The sequence below is a fragment of the Melanerpes formicivorus genome, unplaced genomic scaffold (assembly GCF_026170545.1).
Source record: "Melanerpes formicivorus ecotype bairdi unplaced genomic scaffold, bMelFor1.0.p_v2 SCAF_23, whole genome shotgun sequence".
In the NCBI taxonomy this organism is placed as follows: Eukaryota; Metazoa; Chordata; class Aves; order Piciformes; family Picidae; genus Melanerpes; species Melanerpes formicivorus.
Window position 1 is genome coordinate 7,303,481 of NW_027142375.1, and position 23,184 is coordinate 7,326,664.

The 23,184-nt window shown below is 43.7% G+C and overlaps 1 protein-coding gene and 1 long non-coding RNA gene across 4 annotated transcripts in view; one reads left to right on the forward strand and one right to left on the reverse strand.

Moving 5' to 3' along the window:
* Positions 1–23,184, forward strand: part of LOC137448185 (uncharacterized) — a 52,824-nt gene that overhangs the window by 160 nt on the left and 29,480 nt on the right. The gene's annotated exons all lie outside the window — the stretch shown is intronic.
* On the reverse strand, positions 41–22,199 carry GPNMB (glycoprotein nmb). 3 transcript variants are annotated; one of them, XM_068152444.1, is made up of 11 exons: positions 21,951–22,199; positions 16,201–16,350; positions 15,389–15,532; positions 12,688–12,867; positions 11,235–11,393; positions 9,829–10,137; positions 8,686–8,805; positions 7,871–7,973; positions 6,639–6,844; positions 4,194–4,281; positions 41–2,395 (listed from the first exon to the last, which is right to left on the reverse strand). In XM_068152444.1, exons 1-11 carry the CDS (start codon positions 22,018–22,020, stop codon positions 2,242–2,244), a joined length of 1,683 nt encoding a protein of 560 aa, XP_068008545.1. In that variant the 5' UTR covers positions 22,021–22,199; the 3' UTR covers positions 41–2,241. The 3 variants fall into 3 exon arrangements, with proteins under 3 accessions (XP_068008545.1, XP_068008543.1, XP_068008544.1); XM_068152442.1 differs by having other exon boundaries at positions 8,686–8,811; XM_068152443.1 differs by having other exon boundaries at positions 8,686–8,808; positions 21,951–22,198.

Consider the following 23,184-nt stretch of genomic DNA (forward strand, 5'->3'; position numbering starts at 1 on the left):
CTGACGGTTACCTTTTGGTGAGACGAAAGGAAATGTACTCTTTTAAAATCACTAGATGGTTTATTTGTCAACGCAGCACTTGGATTCCGTTGTATAAAAGTCAAGACATATGAAACGGAAGTTACAGCAAGAAAAACCAAAACCAAATTGTGAAAATGTAATATCCTGATAACGATAATTAAAGGAAGATAACAGAAGGTATTCTGTGTACTTAAAGGCTAAAAAAAGCTCTTAGGAACGCCTGAAAGCTGCTTTCTCTGCAAAAGCTAAAGACGACTCTCGGCTCCTGACGTGGTGAAACAAGATACTTTGTGCATATAGCCTCAGCCAGCAGCAGTCTGTGTCATCACTGATCCAAAGTGATTGAGCTGTGGCATTTAATGTTTTCATTCTCCATTGCAGGGCATCTTACACTCTCCACTAAACCCCTGTCCTGCTAGAGCAACAGGTACAAATTACAGCCCTTCCTGTCAGCAGCCTGACTGATAACAAAAGATACAACATTCAGGCAGTAATTTTTTAGGAGATGTGTTTTCTGTTTAAGTCAGAGAGTAGCTTCAGATGCCCTGATGTTACGTATAAGGAGGATGGGACAATGGCAAATGTGGTTCTTTTAAGAATAGAACTGAAATGGCCACAAATGAATTAAAATACTTGGAGAACTTGGAAACTAAGGAACTGATTTCACAGGTATGTTGGAATCTGCATTTTCTATATTCTTAAGTAGTTTAAAAGTGTCTGTGCACACTAGAAATATGGTAATGAAGGCTAGATTCAGATTATGACTGATGAGCGTTTGACAGGTCTGCTAAGATACCAGGGAAATATGTTTAGGCTTATATACTGCCTCAGGAACTGAGAGCATCATGAATCAGAGATGTTCCAAGGTACACAAAATATATTGAAATATAGAACTTCTTTCACCATCCAGTAATCTAGCCTTCAGCAGTTTGCTTCTGGTCTTGCACTGCGCAACACCACAATGCAGAAGGATGAGCATGTGTAGCTAGATAGCTACACAGACCAGATAGATCACTTGGGAAAGGCCTCAACATGAGTTTTCTTAACACAAAATTGCAGCTAGAGTGAACAACTGAAGGCACACTGGTTTTGCAGAAGTTTGCACTCTCTAAGCTGCATCATACGAAAGCAGAAACTGGAGCATAGCGTAGTGCTAGGGTTTATGCTAGGGTTTTCATTTATTTGATTAAGTGCTCAAAGGCAGAGGGATAGAGGAGCAAGCAGAAATGAATGTCTCTTTACAGCAGGAGAGAGAGGAATGAAAAGAGAAGGGGAAAAAGAAGCTGAATGCTAGAACCCTTGTTCTGCTGACGTGGAGCAGATATCTGGGGAGTGGTGATGCCAGTCCTGTGTCTCAAAACCAATGCAAACAAAGACAGCATCAGCAATTACATCTAACTAGTTCACATGGGACTCAAAGTTTCAACAGAGAGGGCCTCATCTTGTTGCTTGGGTGCCTGTGGTCATGTTTATAGTGAGACTTGTGCACTGTTAGCCACGTCCAGGAAACTAAATGTGTCCATCTCTGGTTTCTGGCCCTGAGGACATCTGGCATGTGATTAGCTGCATCCACACTATTAAATCCTACAAAACAGGGTGACTGCTTCCAAACTCCCAGTGGGGAACAGTGTCTCTGGTGCTTTCCAGAATCTGGCATTTGTTTGGTGGGGAGCTAGGTTGCCTGGGACAAGGCTCTGCTAGAACCTCCTGATCAGTTCCGGTACCTGGGAATAGGCCGTGGCACCTTTGATTCCACAGACATAAGATGTGCCTGCTGTTTGTGTCTGCCTTTCTAGCAAATGCATGAATTCTGGTGAGGCACTAGGCAGCTGGACTGGACTGTCTGTTTCAGACCAAGTATTTTCAAGTTCTTTGTTGTTTTAAAAAAGATTAACTTCTCCCCCTCCAGATTATGGACCTGATTAGTTTTGCAAGTCGATAACCTTGAAGTAAGAAGTAAGGGGAGATGCAGTATAGTGTGTTAGTTATTCAGAAGAATGTATCCTAGATCACAAGCAAGAGCACATGCTCAAAACTATCTCATTGTTTTCTAAAGAGGACTATTTTAATATTCCTAATTGCACCAAGCCCCCAAAAGTTACCAACTCATCTATATGTGCTTTCACCTTGCCCCCTGTTTTTTAACAAGAAAACCCCATCATAACACAGTTCAGATATATGTCATGTATGTAATCTAATAGCCAGTGTTAGACTAAAGGTTTAAACAATGCCTGGTTTGCTTTTCAGCAGAGGGTTTCTCTCAGTGCTACTAGGGAAGAAAATTGCTTTGAAAGTGCTGAAGTAAGCGGTTAGTCCTTCCTGGTTCTCTGCTTGTCCTGCACTTCTCTCAATAGGCTTGTATTGCTTGTATCTCCTGCAAGAAATGTGCACAGTTAGTTGCTGAAAGACATTTAAATGAGTGTCCATATTAAGCATGTGCCTGGTGCATAAAATAATGAATCATGTATAACATGTACTTTCTATCCTCTTTCCCTCTACAAGCCTGTCTAATGGATAACAGCCACAGGTCACTAGTGGTGATAAAGGGCTGGTTAATGAGAAGCTCCATTGTTTAGTGGACCACTGTTTCCTCCTCACCATTGGGTGTGAAGAGTGAGCATTCTCTTTACTCAGGAGCATTGGTGCAGTCTTAAAGTTTCATGACAAATATCCAAGATAATGATACAGTAATGTGCTTCTCTTAACTACTTTCCTGTATGCCCAGCACCTTTTCCCCCAAGAATTTACTTGTCAATGATTTGATAAATAGTTCTGATGATGAATTCCTGACCTGTCAGTCATTCACAAACTCTTGTAAGAGTGGTGGAGATGGAATTTCTGCCAGGTTTTACTGCATATGTCAATCACATCATACAGTTCAATTTTGCTTACTGCTTACATGCCCTTCCCAGGCTTTCTAGCATTAGTATTTGTGCTCCTGAGCACAGGATGTAGTTTTCTGTGAAGTCTTCAACATTTGCATGTTTTCCAATGTTTTTGTGGCTTAAGCCAGTACTATAATTTTCTTGGATATTTACCAGAATGTTTCAGGGATCAGTCCTGGAACCTGTCTTGTTCAACATCTTTGTGGGGGACATGGACAGTGGCATTGAGTGCACCCTCAGCAAATTTGCTGATGACACCAAGCTGTGTGGTGCAGCAGACACGCTGGAGGGAAGGGAGGCCATCCAGAGGGACCTTGACAGGCTGGAGAGGTGGGCACAAGCCAACCTCATGAGGTTCAATAAGAGCAAGTGCAGGGTCCTGCATCTGGGTTGAGGCAACCCCAGGCACAAATCCAGGCTGGGCAGTGACTGGCTGGAAAGCAGCCCTGAGGAGAGAGACTTGGGGGTGCTGCTGGACAAAAAGCTCAACAGGAGCTCTCAGTGTGCACTTGCAGCCCGCAAAGCCAATCAGATCCTGGGCTGCATCAGGAGAAGTGTGGCCAGCAGGTCAAGGGAGGTGATCCTCCCCCTCTACTCAGCTCTGGTGAGATCCCACCTGCAGTACTGCCTCCAGTTCTGGAGCCCCTATTACAAGAGGGATGTGGAGGTGCTGGAACGTGTCCAGAGAAGGGCCACGAGGATGATCAGAGGGCTGGAGCACCTCTCCTATGAGGACAGACTGAAGGAGTTGGGGCTGCTCAGTCTGCAGGCTCCGAGGTGACCTAATTGTGGCCTTCCAGTATCTGAAGGGGGCCTACAGGAAGGCTGGGGAAGGACTTCTCAGGATCTCAGGTAGTGATAGGACTAGGGGGAATGGAATGAAGCTGGAGGTGGGGAGATTCAGGCTGGATGTGAGGAGGAGGTTCTTCACCATGAAAGTGGTAAAGCCCTGGAATGGGTTGTCCAGGGAGGTGGTTGGGGCTCTGTCCCTGGAGGTGTTTAAGCCCAGGCTGGATGAGGCTCTGTCCAGCCTGATCTAGTGTGGGGTGTCCCTGCCCATGGCAGGGCGATTGGAACTAGATGATCCTTGTGGTCCCTTCCAACCCTGACTGATACTATGATACTATGATACTATGATATTATGATACTATGATACTATGATACTATTTCTGAACAAAAAATTTAATATGTAGCTAATTCAGATTCAAGTTGTTGGTTTTGTTAATTTAAACTAGTATTTTTGACAACTCTTTTAACTGGTTTTAATGTTAGAAACTAGCCACTTACTTGTAAAGGACAAAAGCTCCAATGGTGGCAAACACTGCCAACAAACCAAGGAAAACAAAGACACCTTCCGTTGTTCCTGCTGGTGATGCTAGGGTTCAGAAAATAGTTTGGTTAAAAGCTAGCCTTGTTTTTTTACAGTGGGAGAGATTTTCTAAAGAAAATGCCTTTTTTTACTTGTTGGCTGTAGAGATTGAAGTTCACTGAGTGCCTCTAATATGGTAAGCACTGGAGGTCAGTGATTTTGGCAGGAGGTGGTACTTTCACATCCTAATCAGTTTAATTCGCAGTTCCAACAGAGTGTGCGTTGGACTTTGTCCGTTTTCTTGTATGAGCCAAGGTTCTGAGGCATGTGGCTGCCCTTCCAGCATGGAAGGGAATGAAGGGTCTTGCTGGCACCCCACAATATGAGGTTAATTTTCTCCTTGCCAGTTGCTGTGCTAGGGAAACATTTACACTGAGAGCATAGGTGACAGAGTTGCCTTTTGTAAGCATTAGTATTAGGATTAGCAGCTGCTTTCTCTTAGGGATGATGGCAAGGGGAAAAGGGATGAAAAAGGAATTGCTTAAGTGTTTATGCAGTCCCATATGCTAAGATGGCAAAATGTGGCTGGGAGCTTGATGGACTGAGGCTTTTTTGCTTTATCCAGGAGCTGAGGGCTCTGCTTTTCAATGTGCCCATTCTGGGAAATTAACTTTGGGTTCTTTGAACTGTGCCTTCTTGTTTGCCTGCTATCATTTCATTCACAGCTACTCCTGATTCCATTGTATATGATGGAAGAGGCCAAATCATTACAACTAAAAAAATATGTGTTAAATATCTTAACTTTCCAGTCCACAGGCTCTGCCTTTATTGAGTTTACTGACACTGAGACATACTTTTGATCCTCACACTGACAACAGTGTTTATACAAAGGAATAACCTAGAGGTGCACGTTTGCTTACCTTCCCAGTTACTAACTTGTAATTGCTGTCTATGAAACTCGAGATATCGAGTCAGGATTTACCATTTACTTGGCACACATGCCTCATAGATGTCTCAGTTTATCAATGCAGTTGTTTGTGAAGGCTTGACCTCCTTCCTATCTTACATGGTAGGTCCTTGAACTAGGTTGCAAAGCAACACATACTGATGGGAAGTGTCTAAATCATAGGACCGCAACACATTCAATGGGAGTTTAAGCAAGCTAAGAGTGATGGTTTGTCAGTGCATGCATAGCCCAGGCAGAGTCCTGCCAAATTTCAAGGACTAGATATTCAGGCACCAAATTAGGGGATTTTCAGAAATTCATAAATATTTGCCTGCTCTTGAAATGAATGGAAATTAGTGCACATGAGAAGTGTTTGCAAGCATTGGATGGGCTCATCCAGAATGTGACTCAAAGCAGCAACTTCTCATAGCTCCTAATTCTGCTTGATTATACTGAAAGTCCCAAAGTACAATTTAGCTTTGCCCTCTGGAGGAAATCTAGGAAGATTAGCCATGTTGGGCTAAAGTTAGCCTCTGTGAATACAGTTCCAAACATCCTACTGCATGTTTATTTTCCTCTTTAGGAGCTGGGATACACTTACAGGTCACGCGTTGTATCTTAGGCACCACAAACTGATTTTGGTACAGCTCAAGTTATACCTAGATTAAGTAAAATTAGCCAAAAATACAGTGGCAAATGACCACAGAGGGTCAGTTCCTTGGTTATTGGTATTTAAAGAGTTCAGAGGAGTCACTGTAGTGGGAGGCCAGGAGGGCACTGTAGTGGGAGCAGAGTGACAGCACAATCATTTAGACTTCTGACTGAGGCCGAGTTTAATACCTGGTTCTGCCAAAGACTACTTGGATAACCATGAGCAAGACATGCTGATACTAAGGGTTTGGAAACAGTTACCCTGGGCAGGTCCTGTAGCCAATTAATGCTAAGCAGATCTTTCCACAACCTGATTCATCTTACCCTCATATAAAAACAGAAATCAGGTCAAGGTCAGTGGGTTACAATCAGGGACCATGGCAGCCAGCTCAGCTGCAGACTTTGATTCTCTCTCAAGTGAGCTGAATTCCACTCTGCTTCTCCTGTTCCTCCATGTGTGGAGTAGGCTGACTATCATGTTCCCCATCTGCTTTTTTTCCCCCAACTGCTTTTTTTTTCTCCTGTGGAAAAATACATCAGGGCTTAAGCACTGCTCATATTCTGTCACACCGAACAGTTTGCATAATTACTGTACTTGTTGGATCATAAACATAAATCCAACCAAATTCTAACATCTAAAAATCCCTGTAGGGAAAGAATTGTCTGTCTTTGCATGGACTCTCAGACAAGCTGGCAGTGTCTTAGCCGAGGCCTCCAGGCATAATAAAAACCCCATATAAATGCCTGTGCTCTTCCCCCCTGCATGGAAATGACCACAGAGAGAAGCTATTCACAGACAACCCACATCTGCTCTGTGTGGACTCACCTCCATTTACAGAAATCAGTGCACTGGCAAGGGCTTGGCTCGTGTCATCCCCCAAGGTGATGTTTATACAGTATGTTCCAGGTTTCTCAAAAGCCCTCCTGATGGTGAGCAAGCATTCATCAGTGATAACGATGGGGTCGCATACCACACTCTTGGATACCTGGCATGTGGGGTCAGAAACTACTGTGCAAACATCTGTGGGGAGACTAGGAGGGGAAGAGAGAACACAACATGCTTTACCACATGCTCTATTCATACTCAACAGAGCCCCAGATCCAAAATTTAAAACATCCAGAGGCTGCCTCCCCAGGGAAGGTGCCAGCACTGAATACTGTTGCTGGTCCTCCCCTTCCCTTGGCAGTGCTTTCCCAGCCCAGACAAAACTGGGGCTCCCACTCAACCTGTTAGCCCAGTTCACAGACAGATGGAACTGATGCCCCAGTTTTGTGCTGGTGCCTGTTCATTGAAAGTGGTGGCATTAGAGTGGTTTAATGGAGTTACAGTAATACATTTTATATGTATATACACACATATATACACACACACACATGGATTTTGTATAAAATGCATGGACACTATCTATAAAATGATCTGCTTGTTTTACATATCATTTCACATGGTGATCACAGAATACCTGCCATATATCAGCTTATAGTCTGTTACCTTTAGTACACAACAGATTCTCCTGTGTAGTATCATGTGCTGGATAAGTAAACACCAACTTAAGAGAGGTAAATTGTTTTGCAGCTGCATTACTAAGGCAATTCTCCTACTTTTCACTCCTCTCAACTCTCATCCCCTTCTAGGAGCTAGGAATATTGGTGCATTGTTTTCCCATCCAAGAAATTCTTTGGTTGCACTCATTTACACTAAGTGTCAAAAAATCATGGCCCAAGAGAAAGAATTTCCTTCCAATTTCAGTAGAACTACTTCCCATCTTACAGTAAGTAAAAGCTTGTCTTGGCCAGGGAAATATAGAATAGTTTCTCACCACTCTCCAGTTCTCCCATTTTTCCTGAGGCTTGACATTTGTTCTGAATCGTATGAGCCTGGCAGTAACCTCTGCTGCCACAGTTTACAAATGAGACTTGCATTATCTTTAGTTGCAGTCAAGAAACAGAAACGCTGCAGATCCTAACTTTTGTTCATGCAGCTTCATCTAAGTGCAGACACAGTTCTAGCACCTAAATGTTTTTTAAAGGGAAGACTGATGTTTTCGTTCACACACTTACCTCCCTTGGCAGGTAACAACAAAGTCAACCAGTGAGTTTTCAGCTTGACTTTCTGTCATCTGGATGTTTGTCATCTGAATAATATTTACCTCGAGGATTCCCTCTGGGGGAGGAAACAGTTGTCAGCAGTAGGACACACAACAAGCTCTGAAGTTTCTATGTACATGTGTCTGGCTGATGCTCAGTTCAGGTCTTGTGTTCCATAACCCCCTACCTTCCTTAGCACTTCTCATGAAGGATTTGAAAGTTGAGGATTTTCCCATTGCTTTCCCTGTGAGGCTGCTCCTTTCCACTCTGTGCTGTTTTCCCATTATTTACTGATTTTCCTAAATCACTTCCCTGTCCCCATGACTTCTGTGTATGCCAGAGTCAATTCAACCTAACCCTCTGTGACCCTTGCCCAGGTCAGTATGCTTCAAGTGTGGCAGGTTCAGAAACTGATGATATAGAAATTAGTGATCTGGGACACAACCCAGCCAGCTAGTTTCCAGCCTAAGTGCCTGGAAACACCACTTGTAACATGGGGCAGCCATTAGCAGACATCCACACCAAGACCCAGCTGGGCTCGTGTTTGAAACTAAGGGGACATAACCTCTGCTGCTAGATCCTGGCAGAGCTTTTAAAGAAACCAAAATCAGCCAGTTAACTGTCTGTACATTCATCTCTTAAAATGTAGGCTAGGTCCAAGAAAAGGATCTTATGGTGGGTCTTAAGTATTTTGATCAAAGGGGATCTAAATAAGCATTATCTCTGCCCTGCATTGTGGTGCATTATTAAGCCCATTCCTCTGCTAAGGTGTTGATCCACATCCTTACCTACAACAGAGATATCACTTCTGTAGTATCCATTTCTATAAATATGGCAACCTTCATCAGGATTATCTTCCACTGACTCAATGGCGGTAGAAGAGTCTGAATTAGTTGTTGCTCCAGTTGCTACTGTTGAGGAGAAAGAATTTTGTTACTGTTGAAGAGAAAGAATTTTGCAGCTTTAGAACACATTCTGCTCAGAGATATTCTGGACATGGGTATGTCACAGTATCGCCAAGGTTGGAAGAGACCTCCAGGATCATCAAGTCCAACCTGTCGCCACAGACCCATGACTAGACCATGGCACCAAGTGCCACGTCCAATCTCCTCTTGAACACCTCGAGGGGTGGTGACTCCACCACCTCCCCGGGCAGCCCATTCCAATGACCAATGACTCTCTCGGTGAAGAACTTTCTCCTCACCTCGAGCCTAAACTTCCCCTGGCACAGCCTGAGACTGTGTCCCCTTGTTCTGGTACTGGCTGCCTGGGAGAAGAGACCAACCTCTGCCTGTCTACAACCTCCCTTCAGGTAGTTGTAGAGAGCAAGAAGGTCACTCCTGAGTCTCCTCCTCTCCAGGCTAAGCAACCCCAGCTCCCTCAGCTTCTCCTCATAGGGCTTGTGTTCCAAGCCCCTCACCAACTTCGTTGCCCTTCTCTGGACTCGTTCCAGCAAGTCAACATCCTATATTATATTATATGTTATAATATCAGGTGGACATGCATTATGTCCACCTGAAGACCCCTGTATGCTGTCACTGTGGTGGCAGAGCTGGGTAGGTAATGTGTTAAATGTATAAGCGATGCCCATCATAGAAGAGTTTATGCTTATTGATTCTCTCTCTAAATCAATGTAGAGAGGGGTTGCAGAGCCTTGAAGCTCTTTCACTGGTGAGAATAAAAATTCTGAACTGTTAAACATCAGAATAAACTCCCAGGGGAGGTGGTGGATTCCCCTAAATTAGACAGTTTCAAGGCCCAGCTTGACAGGCTGCTGGGCCAGCTCATTTACCCTGAAAGGTTGGTCTAGATGATCCTTGAGGTCCCTTTCAGCCTGGCATTCTATGAGTTCTAAAGTTATGAACTTAAAATACCAGAATGTAGAGTTTTAGCACAGCTCTTAATGTCACTGCTGCTCAATAAACTCTTACCTGCTGAGGTGGGTGGTGGTGCAGTGGGTGTTACTGGCTTGCAAGGTACAGGTATTATGGCCTGGACAGTCAAATTCAGCGTGAAGTTTCCTTGCAGAGTATAGGTGTGAGATGTGCTGGAACTTCTGGCTACAAATAAGCCACTTCCATCTCCAAAATTCCACTTGTAGGAGATGGCAGAGTTATTGAGATAGAAGCTGGGGTCATGAATCTTCACATCAAACGTGATTGGGGAGTCTTTGATAAAAATGGAGTCCGAGATGTTGCGGTCATGTTTTTGGGACATGCTCACAGATATTGGAATTTTGTCTGGAGGGAACAAAACACCCAAAACAAACAAAGAGAAAGAGAAAGAAGTAATTCAATAAAGCATAAATACCTGCCTACAAACAACAAACAGCTCCAAGGTTCATAAGCAGCAAGAGTCAGAATGTATCATAGTGTCATAGTATCAGTCAGCGTTGGAAGGGACCACAAGGATCATCTAGTTCCAACCCCCTGGCCATGGGCAGGGACACCCCACACTAGATCAGGCTGGCCACAGCCTCATCCAGCCTGGGCTTAAACACCTCCAGGGACAGCAACCCAACCACCTCCCTGGACAACCCATTCCAGTGGTTCACCACTCTCATGGTGAAGAACTTCCTCCTTACATCCAGCCTGAATCTCCCCACCTCCAGCTTCATTCCATTCCCCCTACTCCTATCATTACCTGAGATCCTGAGAAGTCCCTCCCCAGCCTTCCTGTAGGCCCCCTTCAGATACTGGAAGGCCACAATTAATATCTTTATAGATGGGCTTCTACTTTAATTCAGTTTACTGGTCTGAGGAATGAATGTGAGAAGGAAATATTTACCCAGAAAAGTACGGGAACAAAAGAGGAATCACAGGCATCCGTGGGCATTTGCATTTCCTCTCTTAAAAGTTTCATTGCAAAGTGGAGGTGTCCCAGCTGAGCTAGAGACAAAGGTAAATTGCACTCAAGAGGATTTACCAGCCATTCCACATTACACAGAGAGAGTGATTGCCCACTGGAATGGGCTGCCCGGGGAGGTGGTGGAATCACCATCTCTGGAGGTATTCAGGAGGAGACTTAACAGGATGCTTGGTTGCATGGGTTAGTTGATTAGGTGGTGTTGGATGATAGGTTGGACACAATGATCTTCTTGAAGGTCTCTTCCAACCTGGTCTGGTCTGGTCTGGTCTGGTCTGGTCTGGTCTGGTCTGGTCTATTCTATTCTATTCTATTCTATTCTATTCTATTCTATTCTATTCTATTCTATTCTATTCTATATTACTAAACCCTTTTTGGGTCTTCCTGCCAGCTGATGCTTGTGCTGAATTCTTCTAACACCTAACAAGGACTACTCCCAGCAGTTTATGACAGTTTGTTGCGTCATGCTCACCAGTCACAAGGTAAGTGGCGCTGGCTCTCGCAATCGGGACGTACGCCGCGTGCCCTCTCCTGTAAACGGACACTGCCATCCCGTGTGTGCCAAGGGTGATGTTTGCTGTGTTGACCGAAAGTGTTGCTGAAGATCGTCCAGTTATTTGGTGGTACTGGCCTGAAAGAGAACGTGGACATTTCAGTTTAGCTACAAGATGTTTTACAAGAAACAATATCCTTGGGAATCTTGGGATTGTCTAAAGCAAAGTGAACAGTTTGGAACTAGGAGCCCCATCCCTGGAGGTTTTTAAGGCCAGGGTGGATGTGGCTCTGAGCAACGTGATCTAGTGTGTGGGGTCCCTGCCCATGGCAGGGAGGTTGGAACTAGATGGTCCTTGAGGTCCCTTCCAACCCTGACAATTCTATGATTCTATGGTTCTATCTTTCTGCTATCTGGCAAGTGGCTTTGGAAGACTGAGGACTTTTACTTACTCCCACTATTTCTATGATTTTTTCCAAAGGTGTCAGAATGATGTCCCAGGTGCCACTAATCTAAGAAAAAATTACCAAGGCATCTCCATCTTTCCCAAGCAACTACTTTAAGTCATTAGGGTTATGTGGTAGGTTTATGTGAGCATTTTAAGTGATCTTGTATTTGTGTGTTTTCAGTGTAGCAAGATCCAAAACCTCTTGCTTCAGACCCTAAAGACCTTTGTATATATTGGCTTATTTGTTTTTGTAACAGCTGACTGAGCTAGGTAAATAGTATTACCTTTACATAACATGTGGGGTGCTATTGTTATTATTATTACTACTACTATTATTGCTATTCCTATTATTACCATTATTACTATTGTTATTGTAATACTATTGTTAATTATTCTAACTCATGCTGGTAATAATACTGATTTAACCAAGCTAACTTGGGATACTGAAATTTAGTGTGTAGCCAATGTCAGGAATAGTTCAACTGTTACATACTGAGGAGCTGGAATCATTGAAAATTGTCATCTGTGACCAGATCAGTACCACAGAGTCAGTGGCAGTTTTCACCTCCCCAGAGGCAAGACATGCTGCACCGTTAAGATGATATGAAGACATGCAGCACTATGGTCTCAAATTCAAGTATCTGAAGTGGCAGTGAGCGGTCAGCAAATCATCTGACTGACCTGCTTGGACCCTTACTTTTCCTAGAAAAGGATCTTGCATGCCACTGAAAGGAAATTAATGTTATGCAGTGGTAGTACTGTGAATGCAGATTTAAAGAGAATCTCCTACTAATCCATGATTTCCAGAAGGAGAAGCTGGTGGCCACTCTGGAAAGCGGAAAACGAATTTGGGATCTCCACTCAGGAGCACTGAACCTTTTTTAAAGGACTTCTAATAAAACATACTAAACAAGGGAATTAGTGTAGAGTGAATGTAACCTTTGCAGCATCAGCCAAACCAAGGAATGCATTTGCAGTACTAACCAAGCGTGTGAAACACATAGACAAAGTTCCTTCTCCTCCAGCCAGGGTAGCGAGGGAAAGGTCTCCCGTCTGGAAACACATTATGGCTGTGGTTGCCTGTGCAGTTTTCCCACCTACAGTTGTCGATCCATTCAGTCCAGTTGTAGACATAGAGTTGCTGATTCTGGGGAGCTGAAAGATCTAAGTGCAGAAACAGGACATGTTCCTGGTCAGCTGAGATATGTGCAGAAAGTCAGAAAACAGGCACCCTTAGGTACAGCAGTTAGTGCACTTAAGCAACAGCTTAAGTGGAGTATTTTTAGACTAACAGCAATTTTTTTTTCTAAGATTGTGCTTTGGTGGTTTTTGGTTGGTTGGTTTGTTGTTTCTGTTAGTGTTGTTTTAAAGTAATCATCAAATTGTTCTGGCTTGGCATTACTTTATTTTTACTTTTACTTTACCTTTACTTTACTTTACTTTACTTTACTTTACTTTGCTCTTCACTGGTTAGGCCACACCTTGAGTCCTGTGTCCAGTTCTGGGCCTCTCAGTTTAAGAAGGACATTGAGACACTTGAACATATCCAGAGAAGGGCAACAAGGCTGGGGAGAGGCCTTGAGCACAGCCCTGTGAGGAGAGGCTGAGGGAGCTGGGATTGTTTAGCCTGGAGAAGAGGAGGCTCAAGGGGAGACCTCATTGCTCTCTACAACTACCTGAAGGGTGGTTGTAGCCAGGAAGGAGTTGGTCTCTTCTCTCAAGCAACCAGGACCAGAACAAGAGGACACAGTCTCAAGCTGCACCAGGGGAAGTTTAGGCTCAAGGTGAGAAGAAAGTTCTTCACTGAGAGAGTCGTTTGTCATTGGAATGTGCTGCCCAGGGAGGTGGTGGAGTCACCATCCCTCGAGGTGTTCACAGGGGATTGACCATGGCACTTGGTGCCATGATTTAGTCATGAGGTCTGTGGTGACAGGTTGGACTTGATGATCTATGAGGTCTCTTCCAACCTGGGTGATACTGTGATACTTAGAAGCTTAAGCAAATGTTAACAGTCTCATGGACTAGACACAGTTTAAAATTGCTCCCCAAATAGCACAGGAAGCTACAGTTTCACTGGGGTAGTGGGGCTGCCTGGATGTTTGGCAATCAGAATCCAACATTTTTAGTAGAAATAGTAGCTGTGGAAGCGCTGCAGGGAAGTGAGTTCATTTGTTTTGTCAGAACAGTTTTTTATGGCACCTTGAAACAGCGAAGACATGAATTTCAGTTCCTTCCTGAAAAAGTGAAAACCAGTTTCCTTCCCCAAACAGCACAACAGATATTAAGCAGAGAATGGCTATCAGCCCTTAAGAAAACATTAGACAGTCAAAAAGTAGAACTCAAGATGACACCCCCAAAAAATGGTGACGTGCCATGAAATGAAAATTACTTTGATCAGTGAAAAATTTCATTGAACATTTGTGAGTTCAGGGGAGGGAAAGTACAAACAGCCTGCTTCACTCTAGATCTGGCAGCTTCAACTGTTGGAACTGTAGTAGGGGTTTTGCTCTGTGTAATATAGTAAATGAGATGGAAAAAAGGGGTGATCCTCTGATAAAAAAATGGCTTGGATTTTAAATTCTTTATTTTCTTGATGGTTTTAATTCTTCAAATGGGGGAGTGTGAGATTTGCTCTTCCTTGAGGGCTTTTCAAGCTGCAGATGATGGTTAGTGAGTTCTTGGAAAAAAAAAATAATCACAGTTTTAGCAACTGACAGCTTTATACAACTGGAAGAAAACAGTGAGTCTACAGCCCTCTGACTGAGCTGAAAAGCAGTAACAGTCTTGATAGGAAGCCCTATTAAGGTCACTGTTTCAAGAAGACAATTTTCTAGTGAAGGCAAATTTTAAATGACCTGGCTGTTATATACAGTGAGTGCAGGACAGTAAAAATGCCACAGTGATCCTGGGCTGCATCAGGAGAAGTGTGGCTAGCAGGTTGAGGGAGGTGATCCTCCCCCTCTACTCAGCCCTGGTGAGACCCCACCTGGAGTACTGCCTCCAGTTCTGGAGCCCCTATTACAAGAGGGATGTGGAGGTGCTGGAGCGTGTCCAGAGAAGGGCCACGAGGATGATCAGAGGGCTGGAGCACCTCTCCTATGAGGACAGCCTGAAGGAGTTGGGGCTGTTCAGTCTGCAGAAGAGAAGTCTCTGAGGTGACCTAATTGTGGCCTTCCAGTATCTGAAGGGGGCCTACAGGAAGGCTGGGGAAGGACTTTTCAGGATCTCAGGTAGTGATAGGAGTAGGGGGAATGGAATGAAGCTGGAGGTGGGGAGATTCAGGCTAGATGTGAGGAGGAGGTTCTTCACCATGAGAGTGGTGAAGCCCTGGAGTGGGTTGTCCAGGGAGGTGGTTGGGGCTCTGTCCCTGGAGGTGTTTAAGCCCAGGCTGGATGAGGCTGTGGCCAGCCTGATGTAGTGTGGGGTGTCCCTGCCCATGGCAGGGGGGTTGGAACTAGATGATCCTTGTGGTCCCTTCCAACCCTGACTGATACTATGATACTATGATATCTCCTCAGGAAAGAAACTGGTGGGCACAGAGTAGGCATGAGTGTAGTTCTCAGTTAAAAGTGGCATGGAAGCTGTCCACAGGGTGTGCCTCTGATGTTTTCAAAGGTTCATGACGTGTTCACACCAGCACTGCAGTCAGACGTGTGTGTAGTGCAGGGAGATTGCCATTACCTACCCTGGGTACAGTTTCTCTTATATATTATGTTGCCATCATTGTCTTCTTTCTGACACTTGGGAAACTGGAGAGTCACAACAAAGGTCACATTGGATCCCACCAGTGCTGGGCTATCAGTGTCCAGCTTGGCTGTTACCCTTCCACCTGCAGAAAAGAAAAGTGGTCTTGCAGAAAACGATACCTCAGGGCAGCAGCTACCTTCAACCACTCACTATTTACATTATAAGAGCTTTATTGATTCTTCTGTTTCCAAGGGATTTTGTGCTTTTAAGTCACTTGCACTCTTCTCACCACCCCCAGTTTAGGACAATCAGAGTGACTCATCATATCCTTCCACATCACTTAGTTGCCTGTCATTCATTTCCTCTTCGAGCTAAGAAGAGGATACCCATAGCAGTTACCCATAGTAGTTAATATATTCTGAAGGAGAATACTTTTATTTCTCCCCCAGGGATACAGCCTTTAGGCATTAGCTCAGACAAAGTGATAAAGAACAGGGTCTTCACTGGAACTGTTAAATTGAAGCCCACAATACCCTGCTGAGCTACAGTTGAAGATACCTGTCCTCTAGGGTGTGTTTCAGATAACGGATTCTCCTACAGCCCTGGTCATTAGTATTCCCTAATAAGTATTAATCTTTGAGACAATGAGTCATGGGAAAGCATTTACTGTAATAACTCACAGTGTACTGGGAATGGTATCAAACCTCTAATTTGCTATTCCTTGCAGCAGTGCTGGATATTTCACCTATGAAAAATCACTATAGCACCTGCACTCTCCTTAATGTTTTTGAAAGGCATATTTGCAATCACCTTTCCAGCAGTCCTTCCATCTGGGATCTCCTTCTTCCCAGAAAGGATAAAGCTTTTCATTCCATTCATTTTGGTCGCTAGACCAGCCTTGTATGTTCTTGTAGGATGTGACAGGAGAAGCTCTTCCATGGCTCACAACATCTTGAAACCCTAGAGAGAAAAATGAACATGTTTGTAATAGCATTTTTCCCTACCACCCTATAAACACATTGCTCTTGTGCTGAGCAGCCTTCTTATTATGGCTGTGTTCTTGTTCTGATTAAGAAATTCTTCCCCAGTAGAAAGTTATGGAATTTTATCATCACAGCTATAAATACATCATACATAAAAACAATTCCACCCCTGACAGGCTGACATTTTCCCACTTGCACTATTGCAAGCTTTCCAGGGGAAGAGTGAATAGGTTGACAACATTTTGACCATATTAGAGCATTTGTCTGTATGAATGGACATAACTATGCAACAGTCAGGCTAGTTGTACAAAGGTTGCTTGATTGCTGACTCTTTGTGTTTTCCTGGTAATGAATCTATGAGTAAAAAATGAACAGGATAAAGTCACCCTCTGTCTGTGTTGTGCTCTGGCAGAAGTTACACCAGCACTACAGTTTGACCCAGGGAAGCTGCTTTGGTGAGTTGGCTGGTGGTTTGGGTGGGAGGGATGGAACCAATTATAACAGAAGCTGATATTTCCAGAAAAGGAAATTTTGAGCTGAATAGTAAATTCAATGTGTTTATAATAAACAACAACACATTAGCTTCATGCTTATTAATTTAAAACAGCTCAGATAACTTCAATAACCTCTTTCTTCTCATATTACTACAAAGGATAGGCTGAAGCTTTTCCCAGGCCTTCTAGGATCCCTCTTTCTGTCACTAAGTACATGTAATGAAAACCAAAGAAATGTGTAGGAACATGTCAAACACTGCAGGATGCCATAAAACTGTGTTTGTAAGTATGCTCGCAGGCAGAGCTCCATAAAAGCCTGGGGGCTTTAAGCAACTCTGTCATGTTAATCAGGCAACTGCTGGGTGTGCCATTCTGTCACAACATCAAGGGAGTTAGGATTTCTGCTTTCCATGGCTTTATTTTAAAGATAGATGGTTCTGAATGCTTCTGAGTTTTATACCTAAGTGCAACAAAGAGCTGGATGACTTCAAAGAAAATGAAGAGATCTCTAAGGAGAGGAAGAAGGGCCCTGTGAGCTGTGCTGTAACTAGCTGTGTTGGAATTTCTCCAAGTTTGAAAAGGCACAGAGCAGGTGTAGCCAGTCTAAGCACAGCCTTATGAGCGTGTGACTTCATTTTACTGCCAGGGAAAACCAGAGAAAGAGCCCTGAGGATGAGGTAGGAGGGGTTTTCTCCTGATGGTATTGCCCATTTCTGTTGGGCGGGAAGGACATCCCTTGGCCTGTACCATCTCGGTGGTCACTGATCTGATGCTGGTAGCTCTCTTCTCAGTGCTGAAGACTGAAAGGTTTGAGGATAAGAACAGATTTTTGCACTTGGAAATGTACTATCCCACGGTCTTTTGCCCTACAGGACCTCCCCACAGCCTCACTTAAATAATTTGAATCAAGTCTTTCCTGCAGATTTAATATCTTTTGATGTGTGCAAAACATAACATCATGACAGGCTTTTGCTTAATGGCCTTTATCACATGATGTTTTGTTTCCAATCTCGCTCTGAAGAAGAGTTGCATAATGCTGAAACTCTTCTCTGGGGAAAAAAAAACACACCAGATTAACAGCTATAAAAGTATTTCACAAAGGCTTATCAAGTTCATTTGCATTTTAGGTCATTACATTAATATGCTATCTTATTTGATTGGACGGGGCACTTGGTGCCATGCTCTAGTCATGAGGTCTGTGGTGACAGGTTGGACTCGATGATCTTTGAGGTCTCTTCCAACCTTGGTGATACTGTGTGAAAGCAAGTGCTTACAGGTTTTTTTTCCCCCTAATTTCTTTTTTCCCCCCATTTTCTTTGATTTTATTTTGCAATTGTTTAATGGATACAGATGTTTGGGTTCTGTCAGATCAAACCATTTCAATAATTATCTTCCCCCCCCCCCCCCCCCAAATGCTTCATTCATCCAAAGAGCTGGAGCATTTTTAATTTCCTAAATGCTTTTAATGTTGAATTTTCAATAACAATTCTCAAATTCTCAATAACAGTTCTTGAATTCAGAAGTCATTTTCTTGTCCAGATTTGGTACTGGCTGTGGTCACTGCTGCTAAATCACCAGCTCCTTAGGCATTTCTCTGCCTCCCTGGTGTGCTTTGTTTATTTCAGTCAAATATAAAACATTTCACGAGCTTTAGGACGAGACAAAGACATTTCTTCAGATGAGAAAAGACTTCAGCACTATTTTCTGTAACACATGGAACTGAAGGTTTTCAGTTGCTGAATTTTAAAGGGGCAAAAAGCTTTAACATATTTCTTCTTTAACAATAAAAACCACCCAGGAACAGATGTTGGTCATAAGTAAATTTCTTAGTAGAATAGAATAGAATAAACCAGGTTGGAAGAGACCTTCAAGATCATCGTGTCCAACCTATCATCCAACACCACCTAATCAGCTAACCCATGCAACCAAGCACCCTGTCAAGTCTCCTCCTGAACACCTCCAGTGATGGCGATTCCACCACCTCCCCAGGCAGCCCATTCCAATGGGCAATCACTCTCTCTGTGTAGAACTTCCTCCTGACCTCCAGCCTGAACCTCCCCTGCCGCAGCCTGAGACTGAGACTGTGTAGTAGTATCATAGTATCAGTCAGGGTTGGAAGGGACCACAAGGATCATCTAGTTCCAACCTCCCTGCCATGGGCAGGGACACCCCACACTACATCAGCCTGGCCAGAGCCTCATCCAGCCTGGGCTTAAACACCTCCAGGGACGGGGCCTCAACCACCTCCCTGGACAACCCATTCCAGGGCTTCACCATTCTCATGGTGAAGAACCTCCTCCTCACCTCCAGCCTGAATCTCCCCACCTCCAGCTTCATTCCATTCCCCCTAGTCCTATCACTAAATTTAGAGCAATCCAGTCCAAAATAGAGTAATATTGTGCTCTGAGGAAATGATTACTGTAATAGTTTTGGTGAGGTGATCATAGGAGTAAAGATCTTAGACTCTTTCTTCTTTCTCATTCTGGTTTTCAGCAAAGACAAGAAGTTAATTTTCTGTGATAGTCTGTTAGCCACGAAAGCCAATGTTAGAACAAGAGCATTAAAAAGATGACCCAGCTAAAGAGGATGAAAGTGTAAAGAGGATGAAAGAGGCTGGTGTTATGGCCAAACTAAGAAAGCAAAAAGTAGTGCAAACTTTCTGCAGTTACATATAGAACAAATACAAAGGCAGTGGAAAGCTTGGCATAGAGTCTGTAGGGCAAATAAATGATATTGATACAAAAGAAGCATTCAGGAAAGAAAAGGGGATAGCACAAAAGTCAAATATGCTAGTTTATGTTTTCATTCACAAAGGAAGAGCATAAGAAGTTTCTGTACTAGAATTTTTCTTTGCAGTGATGGAGAATCTCGAAGTGTTGGCACACAAAAAAACTAATTATAGAACAAATCATCGAAATGGAGAAGTCATCTGGATAGGATGGCTCCAAAAGTGTGGAAGTTATTCAAGAGTGAAATAAATGAGTTATTTACCATAGCATGTAACATCTTGCTTAAAACTGCTTCCATGGCCAAGAAACAAAAGTTGACAAATGTGATGACAGTTCTTAAAAGCTCTTCCAGGGAAGATTTAGACAATTACAGAAGTTTGAAGCTCAAATCAGAGAAGCTGGTAGAAATGGCAGTGAAGACCAGAATAAGCAGATACAGTGGATTAATATGATAAGCTGTAGAAGAGTGCATTCCTCACAAAAATATGCCAGTTTCACTGAGGGAGGCAGAGAGCATGGGAATCAGGCTGACCTGCTTGTTGGTCTGCCTGAGTTCCACACAGCATTTAACGAGGTCCATCACTAAAAGCGCATAGGCAAACTCGGCTACCGTGGGATAAGAATGAAGGATTTCACATGAATCAACAACTGGCTAGGATATATGAACCAAGAGTTAGCAGCAAGTGGCCAACATTTCTCATTTGTTGCAATAATTTAAAATAATCTGGAAAACAGGTAAAGTTCTTTCATCTGCTGAGGACTGCGTCTTAAGAGTAGTGGAGGGGAGGACTGTATGAGATTCAGTGACAGAAGAATAAAGCTGTATGAAATCCAGCATAGTTAAATGTGACTTTACTTACAGAATGAGAGGTTCTAAACTAGCTATTACCACTCAGGAATGAGGTCTTGTAGCTTTGCAGTTTAGAATAGAATAGAATAGAATAGAATAGAATAGAATAGAATAGAATAGAATAGAATAGAATAGAATAGAATAGAATAGACCGGACCAGGTTGGAAGAGACCTTCAAGATCATCGCGTCCAACCTATCATCCAACACCACCTAATCAACTAAACCAAGCACCCTATCAAGTCTCCTCCTAAACACCTCAGTGGTGTCTGAAAAACTAGGAAAGGCTAGATAAAGAATGAATATGAAAATGTCTTACAGCTTTGTGTGTTTGTGTCTTGGATACTGCTGCTGCTCTGCTCTCTGCAGCCTAAGCAGGGTTCCAGAGAACCGGAAGACTACAGAGAAAGAGGGTGCTACAAAGGGGTAGAATTGTTTCCATTCAGAAGCAGCTAAATAGACTGTGTCTTGAGCCTGGAGAAGAGGTGACAGAGGAGAATATAAAGGGAGAGTCATGAACAGCATGGAGGAAGAGGCAGTTTGATGCTATTTCTGAAAGTACAATAGTTGAGGAGCATCAAATGAAACCAGCAGGTTACAGCTTCTAAGTATATAAAAGATACTTCTTCATGTAAGGCACAGTTAAGGGGTGACATTTGCTGGCAGGATGCTGGGTATGCTCAAAATTAACACAGGTTGCAACCAGAGTGCATGAGGGGATGGAAGAAAGGCCCAGAAAAACTGTTAAATACAATGACCCTGCATTTAACAGCAGCAGTTCCAGTGCTATACATTATCAGAGGCTGGGAAAGTGTCCTGAGCAAATACCAGTCTACACTTGCCAGTTATGCATCCATTACTGTTTCTCATCCAAGACAGCTGCAAAGCTAGATGAAGGCTCACCCAGACCTCAGCTTTGTAAGATTTCCAATTTCCTCACTATAGATTCTGGAATTTCAGCCTAAAATAGTATTTCTGGATTCTGAGCCCTGAGTTCTGTGGATCAGCCTAAGACTTGAGTCAAGCTGGAAGCCTGGGAAGAAGCAGAGAAGCAGCTTGAGGATGTAATTCCTTGACTGTGTTCTGTGAGGCTGGGGATCCACAGGTCTGAGTGCCCTGGCAGAGACTACTGCCTCTAATCTGGTTTCTTCCAGCTACAGCTGAGATGGGCAAACTGAGAGAAGACCATTTGGTATCTGCCTCTTTAGCCACAAATTTCTTATTAGAAATTTGTTGAAACGAGCCAAGGCTCAGCCCTGGTCAGCCCTGTGTATCTGTAGATCACAGGAAATAGATAACTGTACAGTTCTTGGCATATTTCTCCAGCTCAGGTCACATTTCTACCCAGAAACAAGCAACCTTGTGGAGCTAGCTGTTGCCTACCGATGCCCAAGCACAGCTCCAGCAACTGCTTCATGTACAAGGAGCAGCTGTTCTTACTGTTCTGGCTTGGGACATGGAACCCACGGACTCAGGGAGAGAGGACAGGGAGAAGGAAGCACTCACGCATGGTGGCAGCACACAGCACTGCTTCGGCCAGGAGCAGGAATCCAAGGTGGCAGTGAGCACCGCTCATGGTGCTGCAGATCCTGCGTCGGCTCGGTGCGTGAGGAACAGCAGAGAGTGCCTGGTGCCTGCACACAATCACTCCTCCGGTCCCCACTGAGAAGTGAGAATGAGGTTTCTCCACTGCTCTGCTCTCCGATTAAATGAAGGGCCCCAGGATTCATCATGTGATGGAATTAAGCAGAGATGCATGATTTTGTCTTCAGCTTCTTTCAGCTCATGTGCTTATGACTCACTCCCTTTTGCTTTCAGCATTCCCTGGGATTTCTGAGAGACCTGTTTAGAGCCACACCATTTACCTCACAGGCATTTTTATGCTAGTTTTGCACTATGATCAATTCTTAATTTGTTTTCAAATGAGGAACATTTATTTCCGGAGCTCCAAATTACCTCTTGCCCCAGCCTGATCTGCAAGTGTTACTGCAACAGCTCACTGCATTCGATGGACCCATCACTCCTTAACCATGTGTCTCTCCCCACATGCTGGGCAACAACTGTAAGCTAAATGTAGACTGCCCAATCTTAAGATATCCCTGGACTTGGCTCCTCATCAGAGTTGATTGTTAGGGAAACCATTATTTAAACATTTAGAGGGCACAAGCATGTACTATCCAACCACTGTTGCACACAGGATGTGCCCACAGTTAGGTGTGCAATCACAGACCATATGTAGTCATGACCAATCAATAGCTAGCTCCCAAGATGCCATTACCTACACACAGACAAGTGCTTCATTTTGTATACTTCATGGTGTGTAGAGATAAAGTCAAAAAAGACTTTGCTGCCTGACCTAATACTGGACTATAACCAATGACTCAAGAGCAGTAGGGTACTATAGGCACATGGGCAAACACTGCACTTAGTGGCTCAAATTCACTTTCAACATGCTTCACCAGACCAGGTATTCTTCTGCAGGCAGTGCAGCAACATTTAATTGCACACCTATCAGCCTCATGAAGTTTCTTGGGTTTGTTTGCAGCAAAGAACAAGGTTGGTGAGACAACATGCCATAGAAGCAAGTATGATCCTCAAGGCAGGAGTTAAGTTGTGGTTTCAGAGATCCCAGATTCTGTTGGCGAGTGAGACACTGGCTAGCGAGAAACCATCAAGTTGTGCAACACTGAGCCGTTTTTATTTGGAGTAGGGCAGGTGGAAGTCTGCAAATCCAAGCCAC

Coding starts and splice junctions, on each gene's coding strand:
- GPNMB (XM_068152442.1), bottom strand. CDS start 22,020: ATGAGCGGTGCTCACTGCCACCTTGGATTCCTGCTCCTGGCCGAAGCA. Junction 11,394..12,687: donor CTATGTGTTTCACACGCTTG/GTTAGTACTGCA, acceptor GTTCTCTTTCAG/GCCAGTACCACCAAATAACT. Junction 6,845..7,870: donor GTTGTTACCTGCCAAGGGAG/GTAAGTGTGTGA, acceptor TTCCCCTCCTAG/TCTCCCCACAGATGTTTGCA.